Source organism: Lathamus discolor, chromosome 7 (genome assembly GCF_037157495.1).
Source record: "Lathamus discolor isolate bLatDis1 chromosome 7, bLatDis1.hap1, whole genome shotgun sequence".
NCBI classification, from domain to species: Eukaryota; Metazoa; Chordata; class Aves; order Psittaciformes; family Psittacidae; genus Lathamus; species Lathamus discolor.
The window spans coordinates 14,879,183-14,898,965 of NC_088890.1; the positions used below are offsets into that span (position 1 = coordinate 14,879,183).

General features: G+C 40.1%; 1 protein-coding gene across 2 annotated transcripts; it reads left to right on the top strand.

Moving 5' to 3' along the window:
* Window positions 1–238: 238 nt before the first annotated feature.
* On the top strand, window positions 239–19,778 carry TMF1 (TATA element modulatory factor 1). 2 transcript variants are annotated; one of them, XM_065687582.1, is made up of 17 exons: window positions 239–688; window positions 3,113–4,353; window positions 6,910–7,013; window positions 7,893–8,019; window positions 9,486–9,591; window positions 10,238–10,380; window positions 10,834–11,000; window positions 11,151–11,307; window positions 11,792–11,884; window positions 12,501–12,657; window positions 12,897–13,089; window positions 13,411–13,480; window positions 13,565–13,657; window positions 14,469–14,579; window positions 15,223–15,369; window positions 15,766–15,891; window positions 16,764–19,778. In XM_065687582.1, the coding sequence occupies exons 1-17, from the start codon at window positions 547–549 to the stop codon at window positions 16,905–16,907; spliced, it is 3,321 nt and encodes a 1,106-aa protein (XP_065543654.1). In that variant the 5' UTR covers window positions 239–546; the 3' UTR covers window positions 16,908–19,778. The 2 variants fall into 2 exon arrangements, with proteins under 2 accessions (XP_065543654.1, XP_065543655.1); XM_065687583.1 differs by having other exon boundaries at window positions 3,281–4,353.
* Window positions 19,779–19,783: the final 5 nt, after the last annotated feature.

Sequence of the window (19,783 nt, forward strand, 5' to 3'; positions counted from 1 at the left end):
CACTGAGACACCTTCCAGTAAGCAGTGCCAAGTACCTCAAGCCCCTGAGTTTACTCGAGGCATGTCAGCTGCGTTTAAACTTTCCATCTTTTAGACTATGAACTGTGTTTAAACTTAAACTTCCCGTATTCCATCCTTGTGCTTGAACTCGGGGGCACTGATATTTAACAGGTTAATTGTTAACAGCCGCACGTTTGGAAGGGCGAAGCGGCCCCACGTAAGCTACGCGGCTTAAAGCAGCGAGCTCAGGTCTAGAGGAGAGCGTCCTTGCTCGTTACTTGCGTCGAGCAGCTGAAGACCCGGGCACCGGAGCTGCGATTTCAGCCGCTGAGGGCCGAGCAGGCCCCGCCGCCATGCCAGCAACCTGGGCCCGCCCCTCCTGACGCGCGGCGGCCGGAGCGCGGCTGCGTGCGGCCTTGTTTGCGACGTGGAGCCGGGCGGCGGGGGCCGCCTCCGCTGCGTGCCCCGAGCCCGAGGGCCCCGCCGCCTCTCCGCTTGCGGCCCGGCGCCGCCGCCGCCTCCGTGCGGGGCCGGGCGGCTTGGAGGATGAGCTGGTTCAACGCCTCGCAGCTGTCCAGCTTCGCCAAGCAGGCGCTGTCGCAGGCCCAGAAGTCCATCGACCGGGTGCTGGACATCCAGGCTGAGGAGAGCCCCTGGCCCGACGCCGTCATCCCCGATTACGGAGACGGTAAGTGTGGGGCGGCGGGCGGCCCAAGCCGTGCCCTACACCCCATGTGGGGCGGCCCGACCCGTCTTCCCCCCGCCGTGGGGCGGCGCCGGCCCCTTCCTTCCCCGCTTTCCCCCTTCAGCCCTGCGGGGGCTGTAGTGATTTGGGTCTGACGCGCCCGCCCGCGGCGGCTGCGGGACGTCCCTCACAGGCGAGGGGGTATGGCGCTGACAGCAAGCGCAGGAAGCGGCAGCACGGGCCATACCTGGCTGTCGCGGCCGGTGTGCCATGCTCTATGCCTATGCTATAGGCAGCACTGTGCTTCATTCCTGTATTTCTCAAGGCGGTATTTTTCTTTGCTGAGGGACTAACAGGTATTAGAACCCGCCTAGTTAATAAAAAAGGGGAATCATGCTTTTTTTTCTGAGGCATGCATGGGGTTATTCTTTGTGACAGAGTAAAAGCTGAAAGTCTGGTCCTTCTAAAGTAAATGAAATTTCCACTTTTAGTGGTGTTAAGTTCATAATCCTCCAACATCTGTAGAAAGGAATGTATTGGTGGAGGAATCGTCATGGTTTGGTTATGAGGAAGCGTCTCCTTTGTACGTGTGCTGATGTAGGACCTGAAAAAAGTGACCAGTCCTGAGCTGCTGTTTGGAAATGAAAGGGCCCTCTCCTTGGAAACTTAATTCTACTTTAAAGATAAGAATGAATAAAGAAAAGGATGGGAAACCAGGTCATCTGGAACCAATGCCTTTATTGCAGCTATATCTAGAAGAAATGTATGTATTTGTAGGAGGAGGCTATTTCCAGGTATCCGCATAACAGAATTAGATTTCTGAAAACTGAAAGCGTTTCTGGGCTGGTTTTATGTCTTTGTCCCTTTGCAGGAGCAGGGCCTTGGCAGTTGCTTCAGTAGTCCAGAGTCATCTTAAATGACAGGAATTGCTTATAAAAGACTGTGCTGTGTTCAGTTTCTTAAAACTTTAGACTTGTCTAAACCAGTTTTCAATTTCACTTATACCTTAGTATGTATAGTAGTTGTGTACTTCATAAGGAAAGCAGCAAAGATCAGTCTGCATCTGTTCTTAAGCAAAAACATTTGTTTTTAAAAGAGGTCAAAATGTAATCAGTGTTACAGTTCACGCAGAGCTTTTTCTTGAAGCTATTGGTGCATGGACAATGTAGTAATAAATCAGATATTTGTAGTAGTTTTGGCACTGAGAGCTGTAATTATCTGAATTTGGGATCTTGAGGCCAACAGCTATCAAAAGTTTCTGACAGTGGTAGTCTGCTTTAAGTATTATAACTTGGTGGGTTTTAATAGATGCTGCTGTATAAAGTAAGCTTATTTTGAAGTAGCCTGTAGTGTGTTATCCAGAGTATGTTTGTAGGTACACAGTCAAATTGGATATTATTTTTTTGATTTATCTTTCTTACTTGGGATGCTGCTGAAATCTGATGCTGAAATTCTTACTGCCCTTGCTGTTGACAAGTCCTGGAAAACCTGCAAGAAATACAATAATAGAAGCTGTTGATGTTGGCTTGGGGCAGCTTCAGAACTAGCCAGTTTGGTATTTCTCCACAGGAGAACAAAACTATCAGCTGGGCTGCTGACTGTGTGTTGTCAGCTTTGTGCTCTTGCTTGGTGTGTGAGCTAAAACATGAAGCCTGTTACAAACTGAAAGGGCAAGAATGCTTATTATAGCGTAAATTCTACAGATATTTGAAGCTTTTTTTTATCCCCCTGTTTTCTCTAATGGTGTGCAAAGTGTTTGTCTGTGTTATCTGCTACCGGCAGATAACTTCTAAGACCCAGAGTTGTTTCATCCCTTTGTAATCTGTATAATTCTTTACTTTTAAACTCCAGTTTTACAGACTGTTTTGCCCAGCCTCCTCTCACTGCAGGGAGCAAGAGGCCACATTCCCTTTCTCTTGTTCCCTTTGCAAAGGAAATTCTTGCCTTCTGTGCCCAAATAGGCTTCAGACTTGCTTTAGGAATGTTGTGTTGCTTGTTTCACCTTCCCAGACACTTCTCTCCATCATCTTCTTTTTGAAATCCTCACTCTTGGAATTTACTGTGATTGTGTATAGTGTAATTTGTGTATGGTTTCTTCTGTCTTTGCTTAAGTTACTGTTTAAGAGGGAAGGAGCAAGTTGGTTCCATTAGGTCCTACTTTCTAGAAGTGTCTTCGTCCACCTACAATTTTAGAATTACTTTGTGTCTCCCTTAAGCTTCTTTTGCTTTATTTAAAAATCGGTTCCAATCTTTTTAAGGAATTACTAAGGAAAATTATGCTAATTGTGGTGATCTATAATATTAATTTGAAGTTACATGTTATCAAAACCATTTTTTTTCTGAACTGTTGCATCTAAAGTGACAAATACTGAAAAATAATACCTTTTAAGTGTTCTTTGCCTATCTCTTTTCTTTTTACTGTTCTAGGAACAAATTCTCTCATAAGTGGAGGATGGGATACATCTTCCTGGGGCTTAAGTTCAAATGCAGAACCACAGAATCAGCCAGCATCACCAACAGCAATTACTAAGCCAGTGAGGAGGACGGTAGTAGATGAATCTGAAAACTTCTTCAGTGCCTTTCTCTCTCCAACAGATGTTCAGAGCATACAGAAAAATCCAGTGGTGTCCAAACCTCCAGCCAAATCACAGCGACCCAAAGAGGAGGTGAAAAGCACTTTAAAGGAGCCTCAGCAGCCCAGTCAGGTGGAAGTACCAGTGACGACAGAGGCAGAAGTGAAGGATTCCTCTGTAGCTGGCCTAGAAGACTTGAAAAACCTTGATATTCCCAAGGAGGAATTAGAAGAGAATTCCGTGCTTGAATCTAATGTTAAGCACGAAGAAAGCACAAATGAAGTTACTGACAAAAAGGTGTCTGCTCTAAATTTGGAAGTACCTGAAGAACCTATAAATGAAAAATCCAGTGTAGAAGGGGATGGAACAAGAGGTGCACCAGATAGCACTTTGCAGCCTCTTAATGCAGGTACAAAAGACACATGTTCGGAAACCCGGGAGCGAAAGACTGAGGACAGGCAAAGCAATACACCCTCACCTCCTGTTAGCACTTTCTCCTCGGGGACATCCACAACTAGTGATATTGAAGTTCTGGACCATGAAAGTGTAATAAGTGAGAGCTCAGTAAGTTCGAGACAAGAAGCTGCAGATTCAAAATCCAGTCTCCATTTAATGCAAACATCATTTCAGCTTTTATCTACATCTGCCTGTGCAGATTACAATCGTTTAGATGACTTTCAAAAAATGACCGAGAGCTGCTGCTCCTCTGATGCTTTTGAAAGAATTGATTCCTTTAGTGTACAGTCTTTAGATAGTAGAAGTGTAAGTGAAATAAATTCAGATGATGAGTTATCAGGCAGGGCTTCTGCTTCAGCATCTGTCGCTGTCAGCCCTTCTGCGCCAAAGACAGAAATGGTTGATGCCCTGAAAAATACATCTGAAAACTTGAATGATGCTCCTGTTCTGCATGCTGAGGAAGCTGAGATGGAAGAGAGTGGGAGAAGTGCTACCCCTGTTAACTCTGAGCAGCCAGATGTTTTGGTTGCTGCTGTGCAAACTGCTGAAGAACAGGTTGTGAAAGAGGAGACAGAGCTGCAGCTGGATGCTGCTGATAAAGTGTCAGAAGAGGACATTGAAAAGCAAGAGCTCAAAAAGGTAACTGCAAAATATGTTTTGCAATCACACTCTTTAATTACAAATGAAACTCCTGCCTTACCACAGGTATTAGCTGCACCTTATTTGAATAAAGTAATTGATGCCGAACTACCTTACCTTATAGAAAACTGTCCTTGGTAGTCTGGAGTGGAATAATACTGGTGAATTTTCTGGTCAGATTGTTTTGGGTTTTGCCTAATCCATCTAGTTGTCGTTGCTGTAGATCATGAGTAACACTAGCAAACAGGAAGCCTTGGTAGATCAAATGTGTTATTTTAATTCTTTGGTGTGAAAGGTGGAAGAGATTCCTTTAAGTATTTAGATTTCAATCATGAAACTACAAGCCTTGAGGATTTCAGCCATAATCAAGATGATATTTTGTAGTCCCACTAGACTTAACAAACTGTCAAAATCTGATTGCATTGCCGGACATTATGCATGTTCTTTGAGGATATCAGTGGTTAGTGTAAATACGACGTGTTTACTGGTAAATTAATGTTTGCTTTTAGCAGAAATAATCTTTACTTTTAAAGAGAAGGTGCCTTAGACTTGTTAATGAGGAAGATAAGCATAGTTACGGATAGTGAGTAGATTAAAAGAAATCTGTATGGCTAGTTTAGATAGACAACTACAAATGTGGCAGAGTAGGATACTCAAGTGTATGGAAGGCTAAAACTAGAGCTTTGAAACAATGTTTTTTGTCCAGTTCTGCCATTGTATTGTGTGCACTATCTTTCTTCCATTTCCTTTGTCTCCTTCCTGTCTCTCTATTCCTGTTTTTAATTTGAGCTCCTTTGACCTATGTTTTGCTCTGTTCCTTCACATGTTGCTTTGCTCATAGTTTGTGTGTCTGATCCATGGCATGGATGGCCTTGCACTGTAGGTGTGTTTGCAATACTGCTGCTGCTTCTGGTAGTAATAAGGGGAAAGCAATCGCTTATGAGTTCATAAAACCCCAATGCAATCTGTGTTTTAAGGAAAGCATTTTTTTTTGTGTGTAAATTATACAGAATGTCAGTGTAAATTCCTTAAGGAGCTCTATGAACAGTTACCTCTAAGTTTTCCTAACATAAATGGTTATACATTGTGCACAATAGTAATAATGGACCAGTGTAAATTCTGTCTTTCAGTGGCCATGTTGAGCTGCGCTTAGAGAATATGTTTAATTTGTTTATGCCATATTTACATATATGCTTTGTATGTTATGTCTCTATATTTAGCTTTACAAAATCTAGTATTAAGAAATTATATTGATGAGGGAACTGAGTGCACCCTCAGCAAGTTTGCTGATGACACAAAACTGGGAGGAGTGGCTGACACACCAGAGGACTGTGCTGCCATTCAGCGAGACCTGGACAGGCTGGAGAGTTGGGCGGGGAGAAACTTGATGAAATTTAACAAGGGCAAGTGTAGAGTCTTGCATCTGGGGAAGAACAACCCCATGTACCAGTACAGGTTGGGGGTTGACCTGCTGGAAAGTAGTGAAGGGGAAAGGGACCTGGGGGTCCTGGTGGATAGGAGGATGACCATGAGCCAGCAATGTGCTCTTGTGGCCAAGAAGGCAAATGGCATCTTAGGGTGCATTAGAAAGGGAGTGGTTAGTAGGTCAAGAGAGGTTCTCCTCCCCCTCTACTCAGCCTTGGTGAGGCCGCATCTGGAATATTGTGTCCAGTTCTGGGCCCCTCAATTCAAGAAGGACAGGGAATTGCTTGAAGGAGTCCAGCGCAGAGCCACAAAGATGATTAAGGGAGTGGAACATCTCCCTTATGAGGAGAGGCTGAGGGAGCTGGGTCTCTTTAGCTTGGAGAAGAGGAGACTGAGGGGTGACCTCATCAATGTTTACAAATATGTAAAGGGTAGGTGTCAGGATGATGGAGCTAGGCTTTTTTCAGTGATATCCAGTGATAGGACAAGGGGCAATGGGTGTAAACTGGAGCATAGGAAGTTCCACGTTAACATCAGGAAGAACTTCTTTACTGTAAGAGTGACAGAGCACTGGAACAGGTTGCCCAGGGGGGTTGTGGAGTCTCCTACACTGGAGATATTCAAGGCCCGCCTGGACAAGTTCCTGTGTGATGTACTGTAGGTTACCCTGCTCTTGTGGGGGGGTTGGACTAGATGATCTTTTTAGGTCCCTTCCAACCCTTGGGATTCTGTGATTCTGTGATTCTGTGTGATCTAAGAGCTCTTGACCCTGAAAGTTTTCTTCCCTCATCTGATGCTGTTTTGCTAATGTGCGCCAACATTTCACAGAAGAGACCTTCCAATTTCAATTATTCTGTGATTCTGTAAACAGTGGTATAAAGAGCACTGGGAGTCTTAACGGTCAATGTTAGCTATAGTTGTGCAGGCTGCCTTGTGTTTAGATATTGCTTAGCTCTAAATTAATGTGGCAGAAACAGGGTAATCTTCAGTGACTTTTAATTCCTAAAAACATTGACAAACTCAGCTTTAAATAGTCTTGGGAGGGAGTGGTGTGGGGAAAGGGGAAGCCTGCCCCTCTTGTGTTTTAATTGTCCCATTCATCTGATCTTTGTCTTTAAAAACATTGTCCAGATGATTGATTCATTAACTGAGAAACTGGAGAAGAGGGAAATACAGTTATTAAGTACTAGTAAAGAAAAGGCGCGCCTGGAAGAAGCTTATGATAACCTAAAAGAGTAAGTATGAAAGTACACACAGTAGTGGGTGTAACTGTAACTTTACTGTAATTCAATTGCTAGACAATATTGTAAACCAAGTAGCTGTATAAATAGAAAAAAGGCTGCAGGGGATGTGTACTGTTTGGGAAAGGTGGGAATAATGCTTGCTGCATGTGCTGTGATGGGAATGGTTTTTTTGAAGACACATTATTTCTTGGGGCCAAAATCTTTTTTTGAAGAGGCTAGTGAAAGGTTTTTCAGTAAGTAAGAATTAGAATGACAAACAGATGTGTAGAGCCAGGCTTGGTTTTTAATAAAGGTCTTTGTTTTAAGACTAGATTCAGCTATTAAGGGAGACTGACTTTTCTGATACAGATGGATGAACCAGATTTACTAAGTAATTTGCCGACTAAAATACCAGCAGTGGAAGTGTGTTAGATGGGCTGGTTGTAGGGAAAAGCCTGAGTTGATTATTTAATTCTGTTAAAAGGGAAAATAAAGTTGGGTTTACCAGTTTACCGATCAAATACCAAGTTTAGAAATATACAGATAATATGTGAAGGTATTAATGACTAAATTGGTCTTAAAAATACATTTAATCGTTTGCCTTGTATATGATCCAGACTATGGTTAATCAGAAAGAGCTTGATTAAGGGGCAAAATATTTAAGGTAAATAAAACATTTAATTATTTTTATGGGTAAATTACTGAATTAATGAAGATCTTTGATTAGTACTTCTAATATGGATGTGGGGTTTTTTGACTTCTGGTTAACATAAAAAATAAAAGCAAACAAAACAAATCACATTTATAAGTGCATTTAGGATAACCTGTTGCAAGCTTCTTGGAATGTCCCATAACCGTGCAACTGTTCTGAAATGTGAATTTTACATGTAGTGAAATGTTTAGGATGAAAGAAGAGAGCAGTAGCCTTTCATCTCTCAAAGAGGAGTTTGCTCAGCGGATTGCTGATGCTGAGAAGAAGCTCCAGCTGGCCTGCAAAGACCGAGATGCTGCTAAAAAGGTAATTTGGCTTCATAGTGAAATTAGGGTGTTTTGTATTTTAGGATACACTTACATTTCTTGAGGTAAATTAATAAAAAATTAAGCTGGGGAAAAGCATGTGACCATTGCGTCCAGTTCTGGGCCCCTCTGTTCAAGAAGGACAGGGAATTGCTTGAAGGAGTCCAGCGCAGAGCCACAAAGATGATTAAGGGAGTGGAACATCTCCCTTATGAGGAGAGGCTGAGGGAGATGGGTCTCTTTAGCTTGGAGAAGAGGAGACTGAGGGGTGACCTCATCAATGTTTACAAATATGTAAAGGGTAGGTGTCAGGATGATGGAGCTAGGCTTTTTTCAGTGATATCCAGTGATAGGACAAGGGGCAATGGGTGTAAACTGGAGCATAGGAAGTTCCACGTTAACATCAGGAAGAACTTCTTTACTGTAAGAGTGACAGAGCACTGGAACAGGTTGCCCAGGGGGGTTGTGGGGTCTCCTACACTGAAGATATTCAAGGCCCGCCTGGACAAGTTCCTGTGTGATGTACTGTAGGTTACCCTGCTCTTGTGGGGGGGTTGGACTAGATGATCTTTTGAGGTCCCTTCCAACCCTTGGGATTCTGTGATTCTGTGAACAGGTGCTGTCTCACAGTATTAGTAACTGTTGTAAGCTGATTCTGGCCTTCCAGGCTGCTTGTTGTTTCCTTGTGTTGACACATAAATTCCTGCAGCCATGTTGTGAACCAAGTCAAGGAACACAGTGAAGTCAAAGTTAGCCTGGTTTGGGAAGAAGAAGGTTTAACATTTTCCTCTCATTTACCTTGTACCTGTAAAGGCATTTGCATTGGGGTGAGGGAGAAGAGTGGCCTGGGGATGTGGAGAAGAAAGAGATAGGCTTCTTTAGAGGATTAACTGGGAGGAAAATTAAAGACTGATGACAGATTAGTTTGGAATGAGCAAAGAAGTCTGCAGCAGCAAAGTTTATAGAGTTTAAATGTTCTTGACCTGGTATGACAGTATTACATTTCTTGATCTTACTGCTAGTCTGCAAAAAGCAAACTCCAGTCTGCAACTGGAAAAAACCCCACATTTTTAACAGTTGTTTGGTCACTGTTTCTGTCACCATATTTGCACAGTAGTACATTGAAATAGAAAAATGATCTGATATGTCTGTGTGAATAGAAGTTTGTTTTTACTGTATTGTGAAGTTTAAAGTACAGAAACATAAATGAAAGGAGGAGTTGGAACAAATTATACAGAGATTTTATGGAGTCTCAATCCTTGGAGGCTTTAAAACTTGATGGAATAAGACTCTGAGCAATCTGGTTTGATCAGATAATCTCCAGAGTTCCCTTCCAACCTAAATTGTTTTCAGAGAAAAGCTTTTTGAGATGAAGTAGAGAAAGAAAAGGTGATCAGTAACTTACTGTGTCTTCCTCCCTAAACATATTTTAATAAATGACCCTAAGTATTTTATCCTATTATTTAGGAAATGAAGACTGTTAAAGAAGAATTGGCAACTAGACTTAATACCAATGAAACTGCTGAATTGCTAAAAGAAAAAGAAGAGCAAATCAAAGGATTAATGGAGGAAGGTGAGAATTAAAGTATTTCAATAGTAAAACTTTGTGGAATATTTTGAAACATGCTACCTTCACATATGAGCATCCTTTATGCGGGGGAAAACACAACCTGTGAAGCATGTTAGATGTTTCTGAACATTTGAACCACTTACTTAATAGCAAAGAAAACAGGAGGGGTCAGTCTAATGCCAATGTCTAGGGGGCACTTCCTGCAGTGTGCACGAAAAGGTGCTGTGAGATAAAACCAGCGTGCAGCGCAACACTCGGTGTTCTATTCATCAGAGATCTAACTAGGGAATTGCTCAGGGCATTTCTACAGTGTCTCCCTGAATGCTTTTTAGGTTTGGAAGCAAAATGCAGTCACTAAATGAATAGGGCATTTTGGTTTGGGATTTTTTTCCTGATAGTGATGAGCTCATTTGCTTTACTTTCAAAACCTTTAATTGACCATCCTCTCTCACTGTAGCTTAGTGCAGCAAGGTCATCTTAGGATAAGGTAGATTTAAAACGTAAGAACATGCATGGAAAAATGTAGAAGTGTTTCCATACACATTTGATTATTATTTTAATGGGATTGAAGAGCAGGGGGAGGTGTGAGTAAAGAGAGTTCATAGAGTAAGAACAATGTGCACTAGCTTCATGTTAACTTTTTTCACAGGAGAAAAGCTTTCCAAACAGCAGCTGCACAATTCCACCATTATTAAGAAATTAAGAGCCAAAGAAAAAGAGAGAGAAAATATTAACACAAAACAGACCAAAAAGATTAAGGAGATGGAAGAGGAGTTGCAGCATTTAAAACAGGCGAGATGTTTGTTTCTTTTGGGCTTGTTGGGTTTTTTTCAGCTTTTTCCGTGATCTGCAGAGTAGCCCTTTGGGGGAGGTTCTTGATTGATACTGTTTTGTTTTCTTGGAGACTTCTCTGTTTCATATTACTGGAACACTGGGGTGTGATCTCTGTATATGTTTTCAGAGCAGTTTAAAACTAAGGTCATGTATGTCTTTCCAGCTGCTTGTTTGCACTTGCACTGCTGGCTGTCAGGTGGGCTGACCAGATTCAGTACATGAAATTTTAGTTGGAAAACCTATACCAGCAAAATTTGTGTAGGGTTTCTTTGCTTGTTCAGTGATTGAATAACGACTTTACAAGCAGCAGACCCAGTCTCACAACTGCCACAGTTGACATTGTCCTTGGTTGGCATTGTCTACCCTTTCTACTGAGATTAGTCTCATGCTTCTTGTTTGCACTCTTAATAGGTGCTTGATGGCAAGGAAGAGCTTGAGAAGCAGCATCGGGACAGCATTAAACAACTAAACAGTGTTGTGGAGCGACAAGAAAAGGATCTTGCTAAACTTCAGGCGGAAGTGGGAGACCTTGAAGAACGCAACAGAAGCATCCAGGCAGCACTTGACAGTGCATATAAGTAAGCAAATGTTTCTGTGCCCTTCTTCAACCATACATTCAGCTTTTGTGAAATGTAAATATATAGTGAAGCTGTTTGCAAAGTCACTGTTGGCATTGTGTAAACTGTAAATGCATTGTTTTGTTTTGGCTTGGTTTTTTTCCTCCCTAGGGAACTTGCAGATCTTCATAAAGCTAATGCTACAAAGGACAGTGAGGCACAAGAAGCAGCCCTAAGTCGGGAAATGAAGGCAAAGGAAGAGCTTGGGTTAGCTCTGGAGAAGGCCCAAGAGGAGGCTCGGCAGCAACAAGAAGCTTTGGCAATTCAAGTGGGTCTGAAATGCAGTGAATAAAACCTTGTCATTGAAGAAATGAATGTTTGCATGGTGTGTGCACCTGACATAATGAACCAGATGGAGTATAAGGAAGAACTCGTGTTTGTTTACTTAGCAAATACCCAGTGGATGTCTTTCCTATTAACTTGTTCAGCTTAGTGGTAGTTGTGCTAAGCTTCAAAGTATTAATTTTATTTAAAAATACATTTAATTTGTCTAAATGAATGTACTTGGAGATGCTCTATGTTGAGTTTGTAGTGCTCTTACCATGATGCAAAGTTCAAGGCATTTAGTTAGACAAAATTTTCAGTAGTAGATAAATCTGTGCAACTATTTATATGCATGCAAAACTTAAGCCTTTACCTTGTGAAGATACATAACCTGTCTGGTAGTGGTTATACTGGTACGGGACTGTAGCAGTGAATAGGTGGTACTATAACTTCTGGAAGAAATTGGTGACAATGTCTTGTTTATTTAGGTGGCAGACCTGAGGCTGGCGCTGCAACGTGCAGAACAGCAGGCAGCAAGGAAAGAAGACTATTTACGTCAGGAAATTAGTGAATTACAACAGGTACTATAGCAAATAGGTGATGCAAATTGTATTTGCAAGGAGGGCTTCTAAAAACTGAAAATAAAATGCTGTGGTGACATTAATAGCCTGAAAGAGAGGCTTTGTCTTCCTGTTACCTGTGGTATTTGTCCTTTGTAGAATAACAATGAAAATGTTAAAAATGTTTTTTTAATCACACAGTGAAAACAAAATCGTATTTTTTTTATGATGCCTCATAAGTAGAATGCTGTCCTTCTAGTATAAGTTGTTACGTTTGTGATAGACCTCTAAAATTTCTAACAAATATGTTTTGAAAGACTCTTTAGCTGCTTCTTAGGAATATTTTTACTGTTCTTAATATTCAGAAGATAGATTGTTGCCAAAATGTCTCAAGAGATGTCCAGAGGACTGGATATTTCTGGACTGTTGCTCTATCACGTCTAAAAATCTTAAGCTTCTGTCTTAGGATTTCATAATTTATTACAATTTGAACAAATGGATATTAAAATGTAAAGCAATTGTAAAGCAGTAATTTTGGAATGTAAAGCAACTGCTCTGTGTTTAGCTGAATTCTGTATTAATCTTTCAATCCATCATGTGATTTTAAAGCTTAAATATAACTAACCTGTGATTTCAGAGACTCCAAGAAGCAGAGAGCCGGAACCAAGAACTAAGTCAAAGTGTTACATCAGCCACACGGCCACTTCTCCGTCAGATAGAAAATCTGCAAGCCACACTGGGAGCACAAACCTCTGCATGGGAAAAGCTTGAAAAGAACCTTTCTGACAGACTTGGTAAGATGTTTTTAGCTTTTACTGAATTGTGAGGCTCTTGGAGATGTGAGATAGCTGAAGGTAACTGAAAAGGGCTTAACACTTGTCCAAAGTGCAGATAGTGGATCAAGAGAGATGAGCACTAAATGCTTTCCTGTAAGGAGATGGTGTGGGGGGTATTCTGTCAAGATTCTTGGACATGTACTATAGATGTTTGATCAAAAAAGTTAAATTTCATGTTTTTCTTGACTTAATATTAGGTGAGTCTCAAACTCTTCTAGCAGCAGCTGCTGAGAGAGAACGGGCTGCTACAGAAGAACTTCTTTCTAATAAAATTCAGATGTCTTCTACTGAATCTCAGAATAGTCGTTTAAGGCAAGAAAATACGCGCCTTCAGGCTCAGCTGGAAGTGGAGAGAAATAGATTGAAGAAAATGGAAAATGAAAACAGTAGGTGAGTTACATTTTTTGTTAACAAATTATAGTGAAATGCAGTAAGCCTTGTTTTGTGTAACTGTCTGCATCAGATCTCCTTGGAAGTTTGAAGGCTTGATTCTTTTGAGTGCTGATATGACTAAGCAAAACGTTGACCTCTGTTGGTAGAGTTGCCCAACTTGTTAAGGGTATTTTGTTACGTGCTAAAGATTGAAGCATGTTACTTTTATAATGTTTTGAAGTCTTGAAGCTATGTTTGTTTTAAAAGCATATGAATCTAAAGTAAACACAGAATGCTTATTTAATGACTTTCTCTGCCTCTTTTCTTTCCTCAATGTAGGTATGAGGTTGAACTAGAAGGGCTCAAAGATGAGTATGCGAAAACCTTGGAAGATGCAAAGAAAGAAAAGGTATTGCCTATTTCACCTTTAATCTGTGTTATTGTTGAAGTCTTAGGTAGCAGGAGGTTTAACAGACTGTATTTATTCTTGTAGACGCTGCTGGCTACTCAGTTAGAAATGGAGAAGATGAAAGTTGAACAGGAAAGAAAGAAGGCACTTTATGTGCAAGAAGCAGCGAAGGAGAAGGTACCAAAACCTAACATTTCAGTTCAATCTTATTGATACTGTCATTATTTTAGTAGATACATGGAACCTGAAACTGTCACAAGCAGCAAAGTGCACTTTAGAGGAGTACAGTGTGTGCTGTCAGCCTGGGCCTTAAGGACTTGGCTGGATTCCTGCTTTGTGTTTCACATGGCTATGTATAATGTATTACCTGCTCTCCAGCTAAGTCACATGTCACAGAACAGTCCTCAGTAGTCAGTAACTTTGTTACTGCTCATTAGCACTTAAGTAAAACTCTTTCTGTTACTGTTTTTTACCATCTCATGTTCTAAAATCTAAGTGCTTTATCCTTCAGAGGCTAGCATACTTTCAGATACTGCCAGTACAAGGAGGTTAGTCTATTTGGAAGTGTATCAGTAAAGTATTAGTATATGAGAAATCTTGGAATTTAATTAATAGAATAAAAAAACCCAAAGAAAATTCTAAAAGGAGACAAACTTACAGGTTTAGGACATTCCTGTGATAACTCTGGACATACAGAACTGCCTCTGAATCTCCCCTGGCTACTTTAAAGAGATTCCTTTGGTGTGATTTGCAACTTGTCTTCATTTTCTGAGGAAAAACTGAACGTAGGCTCTAAGTGTTTGTAGCACAGAAATTCTTCATTGTTGAACTTTCATGTTTTAGGGATGGGGGAAGGGGAAATGTTATCTGTCACACTGTGTGTGGTGGTGGTGGAAAAGGGCACTTTGTCCTTCAGGGAATCTGTCTTTCACCATCTTGTAACTATTGTTTTTATCTCACTGGTGTTGTTTTGTGGGTGTTTTTGAAGGATCGGAAGTCATTTACAGTTGAAACAGTTTCAAGTACCCCAACTATGTCACGCTCTAGTTCCATAAGTGGAGTTGACATGGCAGGACTTCAGACATCTTTCCTCTCTCAGGTATCATCTATCAATTCTATTGGCTTTTTTTTTTTTTTTGACAGATTGCTTTCTTTTCTCATTAGGAAGTTTTATTAATGTAAAAAATGTATATTGACCTTAGACAAGGTAATTCCTATCCAGAAACATCTAAAACCTGCTTATGAGATGTCTGTTATTGTAAAGTATCTGTGAAAGACAATGTGAAACTACAGCTTTTATTGCAGGGTAATGTATTATATGTGTGTTGATGCTGAGCTCACATCTAGAAGAACTGACTAACACTAGTAGGAGTCAAATCAATTGGTTTATTTTTAGTAGCAATCCTGGCTTAGGGCAGAACCCTGCTCTGAGGTGGTATCACAGACTGTTGTGGTCTCTGTGAGGTCTATTGCTTCTGCTGCTTTCCTGTGGATAGTTATTGATGTCCAGATCAAATGGCAGTTGTATAGGTGACACAAGAACCTGCCACTAAGGAGCTATCTCAGATTGTACCTATTCACCTTAAGCTTTTGTTTTAAAACCAAACTTTAAGCATTGAAATGTTTGCCTACTAACAGTATAATTTTAAACCTTAAATGATGCAGTACTTCAGGACAAGGAATATTCCAAAGTGTGTACATTTTTGTCTGATTTTTAAGCTTCTCTAACCTTTTGTTCGTAGGATGATCCTCATGATCACTCCTTTGGGCCAGTAACTACTAGTGGGAGCAATCTTTATGACGCTATAAGGATGGGAGCAGGTTCAAGTATAATTGAAAACCTTCAATCCCAGCTAAAACTAAGAGAAGGAGAGATTTCACATCTACAGGTACTGTAGTTATTCGTACATAACCAAACACATCATTTTTAAGTGTAACCACTAATGCAGTCAATATTATATTGCTGGTTTTAAATGCAAGAAGCTCAGCTCCTCTCCCCACAGCAGAGTGCATTCGCTCTTTCCCTTTCATGACAATTCTATTATTGTCATGTCCAGAACAGCCACTGGAGGTATGTGTAGGGATGACCAAGAAAAGAATTTCTTGCTTCCTTTTTTGTTTTGGCAAGGACCTATCCAGAAAACTTAACTTGTCTGCCTGCAAAAGAGCGAATCCCAAACCACTGGTCAGATTTGAGCGCTCCCAAGGTGCTGGCTTAAGAAAATGCCTTAATTACCATATCAAAATACTTGCCTCTTCCTAATTGTTAAAAGTGTTTATCTTAGCTGGAAATTGGAAACCTTGAGAAAACTCGATCAATAATGGCAGAAGAACTGGTTAAATTAACAAATCAAAACGATGAACTTGAAGAAAAAGTGAAGGAAATACCAAAATTACGTGCCCAGTTAAAGGTAAGTGTAATTCTATTGGAAATCTGATGTAAATTGGCATATTTGTAGTTGTGGTGCTTTCTTAGTAACACCCCTGTCGATTTAGGATTATATTCAAATCTGTCCCTAGTCATGAATGACTTAAGAGCCTGGTGGGGGTTTTTATATAGTAGAATGTGAAAATGCCTCCTCCATGACTCAGTAGTCACTTCAAAATGCAGTTGTTAGAAATGTGTGCTGCGCATAAGATTGCATGTTTTATCAGGGAGAGAACTTTGGTTTTTTGTTTATCTCACTTAAGATATTTGTCTGGAAGTGATCTTTTAGTAAAGGGGCTGTTTTGATAAATAGCATGGGTTTATTAGAGATTGATGTAGCAGATGAATGAGTGCAGTAGTGATACAGGTAATAGGACAGATATTTTAATCCTCTGAATGTGTAAGAACTTAAATACTGGAAATAGTTTTGGAATAATTTTGGAAATTATAATTGTTTTATAAATACAGAATATTAAATTTCCCAGTGAAACACTTCACTAAATGTGGTTATTCCTGTAGTAAAACTGTTGGCTGTTTACTTACTGTTTTAATGCTTATAGCAGTTGAACTTCAAGGTGCTTCAGTAAGTTCTCTGAATCCCCACTAATTCTTTGTCATCAAGATCTTTGTCATTGGAATGACTTCCTCTTATATCTGGAGTATAAATCTAGCCATGTTCAGAGAGTCAAAACATAAAGGTTTTTTTGAGGAGTTTACTCTATGCTTCACTCTAAAGTATTTATACTTTGGTAACATAACACTACACTTGTTTTCCCTAGTAGTGTAAAACATTATCATAGCAGCAACTTCTTAAAGGTGAAAGACAGTCAGATAACAAACAACATGTCCTTGCAGGATTTGGATCAAAGATACAACACAATTCTTCAGATGTATGGAGAGAAAGCAGAGGAAGCTGAAGAACTCCGGCTAGACCTCGAAGATGTGAAAAACATGTACAAGACTCAGATAGATGAACTTTTAAAACAAAGACAAAATTAAGTCCTGTTGGAACTCTTTAACATTATATGATAACAGACTGTAAAGATAATTGTTTATGTAAATGCTGAATTTAAATGTCTTGTAAAAAACTCAACTGTATTATAGAAAATGTGACTATATAATAGAGTTCATATGTTGACAAAAATCAATGCTTCAAGTGTCTTGTACTGTCTGCAGTTAAATTATTTGTACAATATGTAATGGTTTTTTTTCAGTCATCCCTTTATTTAAGTTTCTGCTGGTGGGTGGATCATTTTACTTGTAAACAGTAGCAGCAATGATGATTGTTACCTCATGAGACAGCACTGGAAGGCAGGAGTTTTACTAAAGCAGCCCTTGATTCATAAACTCTGTATCTATGAAAATGACGTTAGGAGTTTTTCTTAAGTGTTCTTAATAGGAGTTTTTCTAAAACCTCATCAGTTAATTTTTAATAACAAAATAGCAGTGGCTTGCTGTCTGAAGCAGAACTGATGGGTATTTTTACGGCAGGAAAACTCATACTTGCAACATCTGAACCTCAGGATGATAATTCTCTGCCCTTGGCCAAATCAGGTTAGTCTGTTTTACACTAAGTCCTCTAAAGCGGAGCCTGAGGCTCAGATGGGATTATAAATTACATCTTCATTTTGCATATTACTTGTGTTGTCTCATGAGCTGTCTAGAGAGAACAGCTCTGCTTGTAACTCGCATGTGTTTAATTTTAACATCAGAAAAACTGTTCAATATTTATTCTAGATTTGGATGCTGATTTTTAACAGTAGTTAAGATAGTTCAGAAGAATGCAGAAAATGAGGGTTATTTTTTCTTTCTGTTACTTGCTGCTGCTCTCATGGTTCCTTGTATGTAAGTGGCAAGTTACTGCAAAATTGTACTGTGACTTAATATAGTTTTCATATAAGTCTCCAGTGGCTGCAACATATTTCTCATGCCATTCCCTGAGCAAGGTATTGGTTAAGTAGCATCCACATGGCTTGAAGTTTAGCTACATTTTCGGTAATGTCTGAGGAAACATTTGAATTGGACCCTTGGGAATGTTGAGAATTGGAGGAAGAAGCTTGTGTCTTCCTCGCTGCATTCCAGACAGCAAATATTTAACTGCATTTCAGAATTGGGTACTCGGGTGAGCTACCCAGCAGTCAAAATTCCTTGCTTATCATACCATTGCCTCTACTGGGAGAGGGTTTTTTTCACATCTGTGCAAGTTCTAATTTGGGTTAGGGAAGTCTGTTCCTGCTTGTGTGTTCAGTGGCCTGAGATAGAGACAAAGGATGTGAATGATAAGAAATTGCTTCTGGAGAAGAGCTGCTCAGGAATACGATGTTTCTATGGGTGCTAGGGATTTATTCCTCACTGTGAGAACAGTCAGTCAGTGAAGTTACACAGGCAAGGGTATGTTCATGGGAAAGCTTAGTTCAGTTTGAGGTTCAGGCATGCATTCTGAAGACTTCAATAAAGCCAGAGAGCAAGAACAGTAAAATTTGTCTTAACTCCCTATAGAAACCCTTTTTCTCTTCTTTTTTCATGGGGAGGTTAGAAGCAGCTGCCCTTTTACTGCCTTCATTTCAGTTGTGGAAATTATTTTTCTTCTAAAATCTCAGAATTTAACACTTTGCCTGCATATTTAAAGCATGGTTGATCACTTTAAGTTTCAACTCTCACTTCCTCCCAAAAAACCCCAAACCCCACTCCATATAAAATCACTTGTTGGAACTTACTGATTTGCTGGTTGCTGGAATTATGATGTGCAAATGTGAGATGTTCAGCCTTTTCTTAAAAACCAAAACCAACCTTATACGATGCTCAAAGGTTAGAAATCCTATTCAGCTTTAATCTACTGCAGTGAATCAATAAAATGCTGATTTTGACCATTTTGTTACAGTCTTGATAGACAAATAGAGCACTTAAGGAATCTGATCTATTGCTGCCAGTGCTTTTAAAGGTAACATTTCCCATGTAAGGTGTGAGTAGCTTCAGGTCTGACACCGGTGCAGTTGTGACTATCTTGGGTTTCGTAAAAGAGCTTAGGTAAATAGGAGGTTTTAACATGCAGTCAGCATTAACTGGTTTAGGTACAAAAGCGTTTGTCAGAGTTCTAGATTTTTAAATTTACAAAAGTAGATGTAAATAGTTACATTGACTATTTTTTGATTCTTACTCTCATTCAATGCAACGTTTACTATCACATGAGAATCAGATGGCCTATGGTGTCTTCATCATCAAAGCCTTAGAGAACAAAGTGCTGACATAGACTTGTAATCTGGTTGAGTCATCTTTGGTATAAATCTTGGATGCTTGTTTTGAAGAAACATTAATGTCTGTTTGGTCACCTTAAGGTCATTGCTACTACTGAGATTGCAAAATGAAAGGAGTTAGGTCTGGTGCTGTTTAAATGTATTGGTTTAGAATATTCCTTCTGAAAGCAACTAAGTTATACCTCATTTTCACTGCATATGCAAGTGTGAAGTAATGCTATTTAAAGGCTTATTCAATGTATACTCTTGCAGAGAGGGCTTATTTCTCAGTCTGTGGGAGGTAATGGAAGGTGGTGTCAGTGAGTTTGGATGAGGTGTAGAATGCGCTGGTACTCGTTTCTTGGGGCACTGCTGTATCCTCGATAGATGCAGGAGATGACGTTCAATATCCTACATGTTCTTACGTAAGAGAGAAGGTTTGCTCTTTGTTTTTTTGTCCTGCTCTAAGTTTGTTGCAGTTCATGTACGTATGTTTTATGAAGGGCTATAATGATCCTGAGTATGGAATGAAATGGGTTGTCCCACGGTTAAATTAGACCCCTGGGTTTCTAGTTGTAAAATGTGTATAGAACTGTAAAAAGCATGGGGCAGGGTGAAATAAAACTTTGTGCTAAGAGTGTG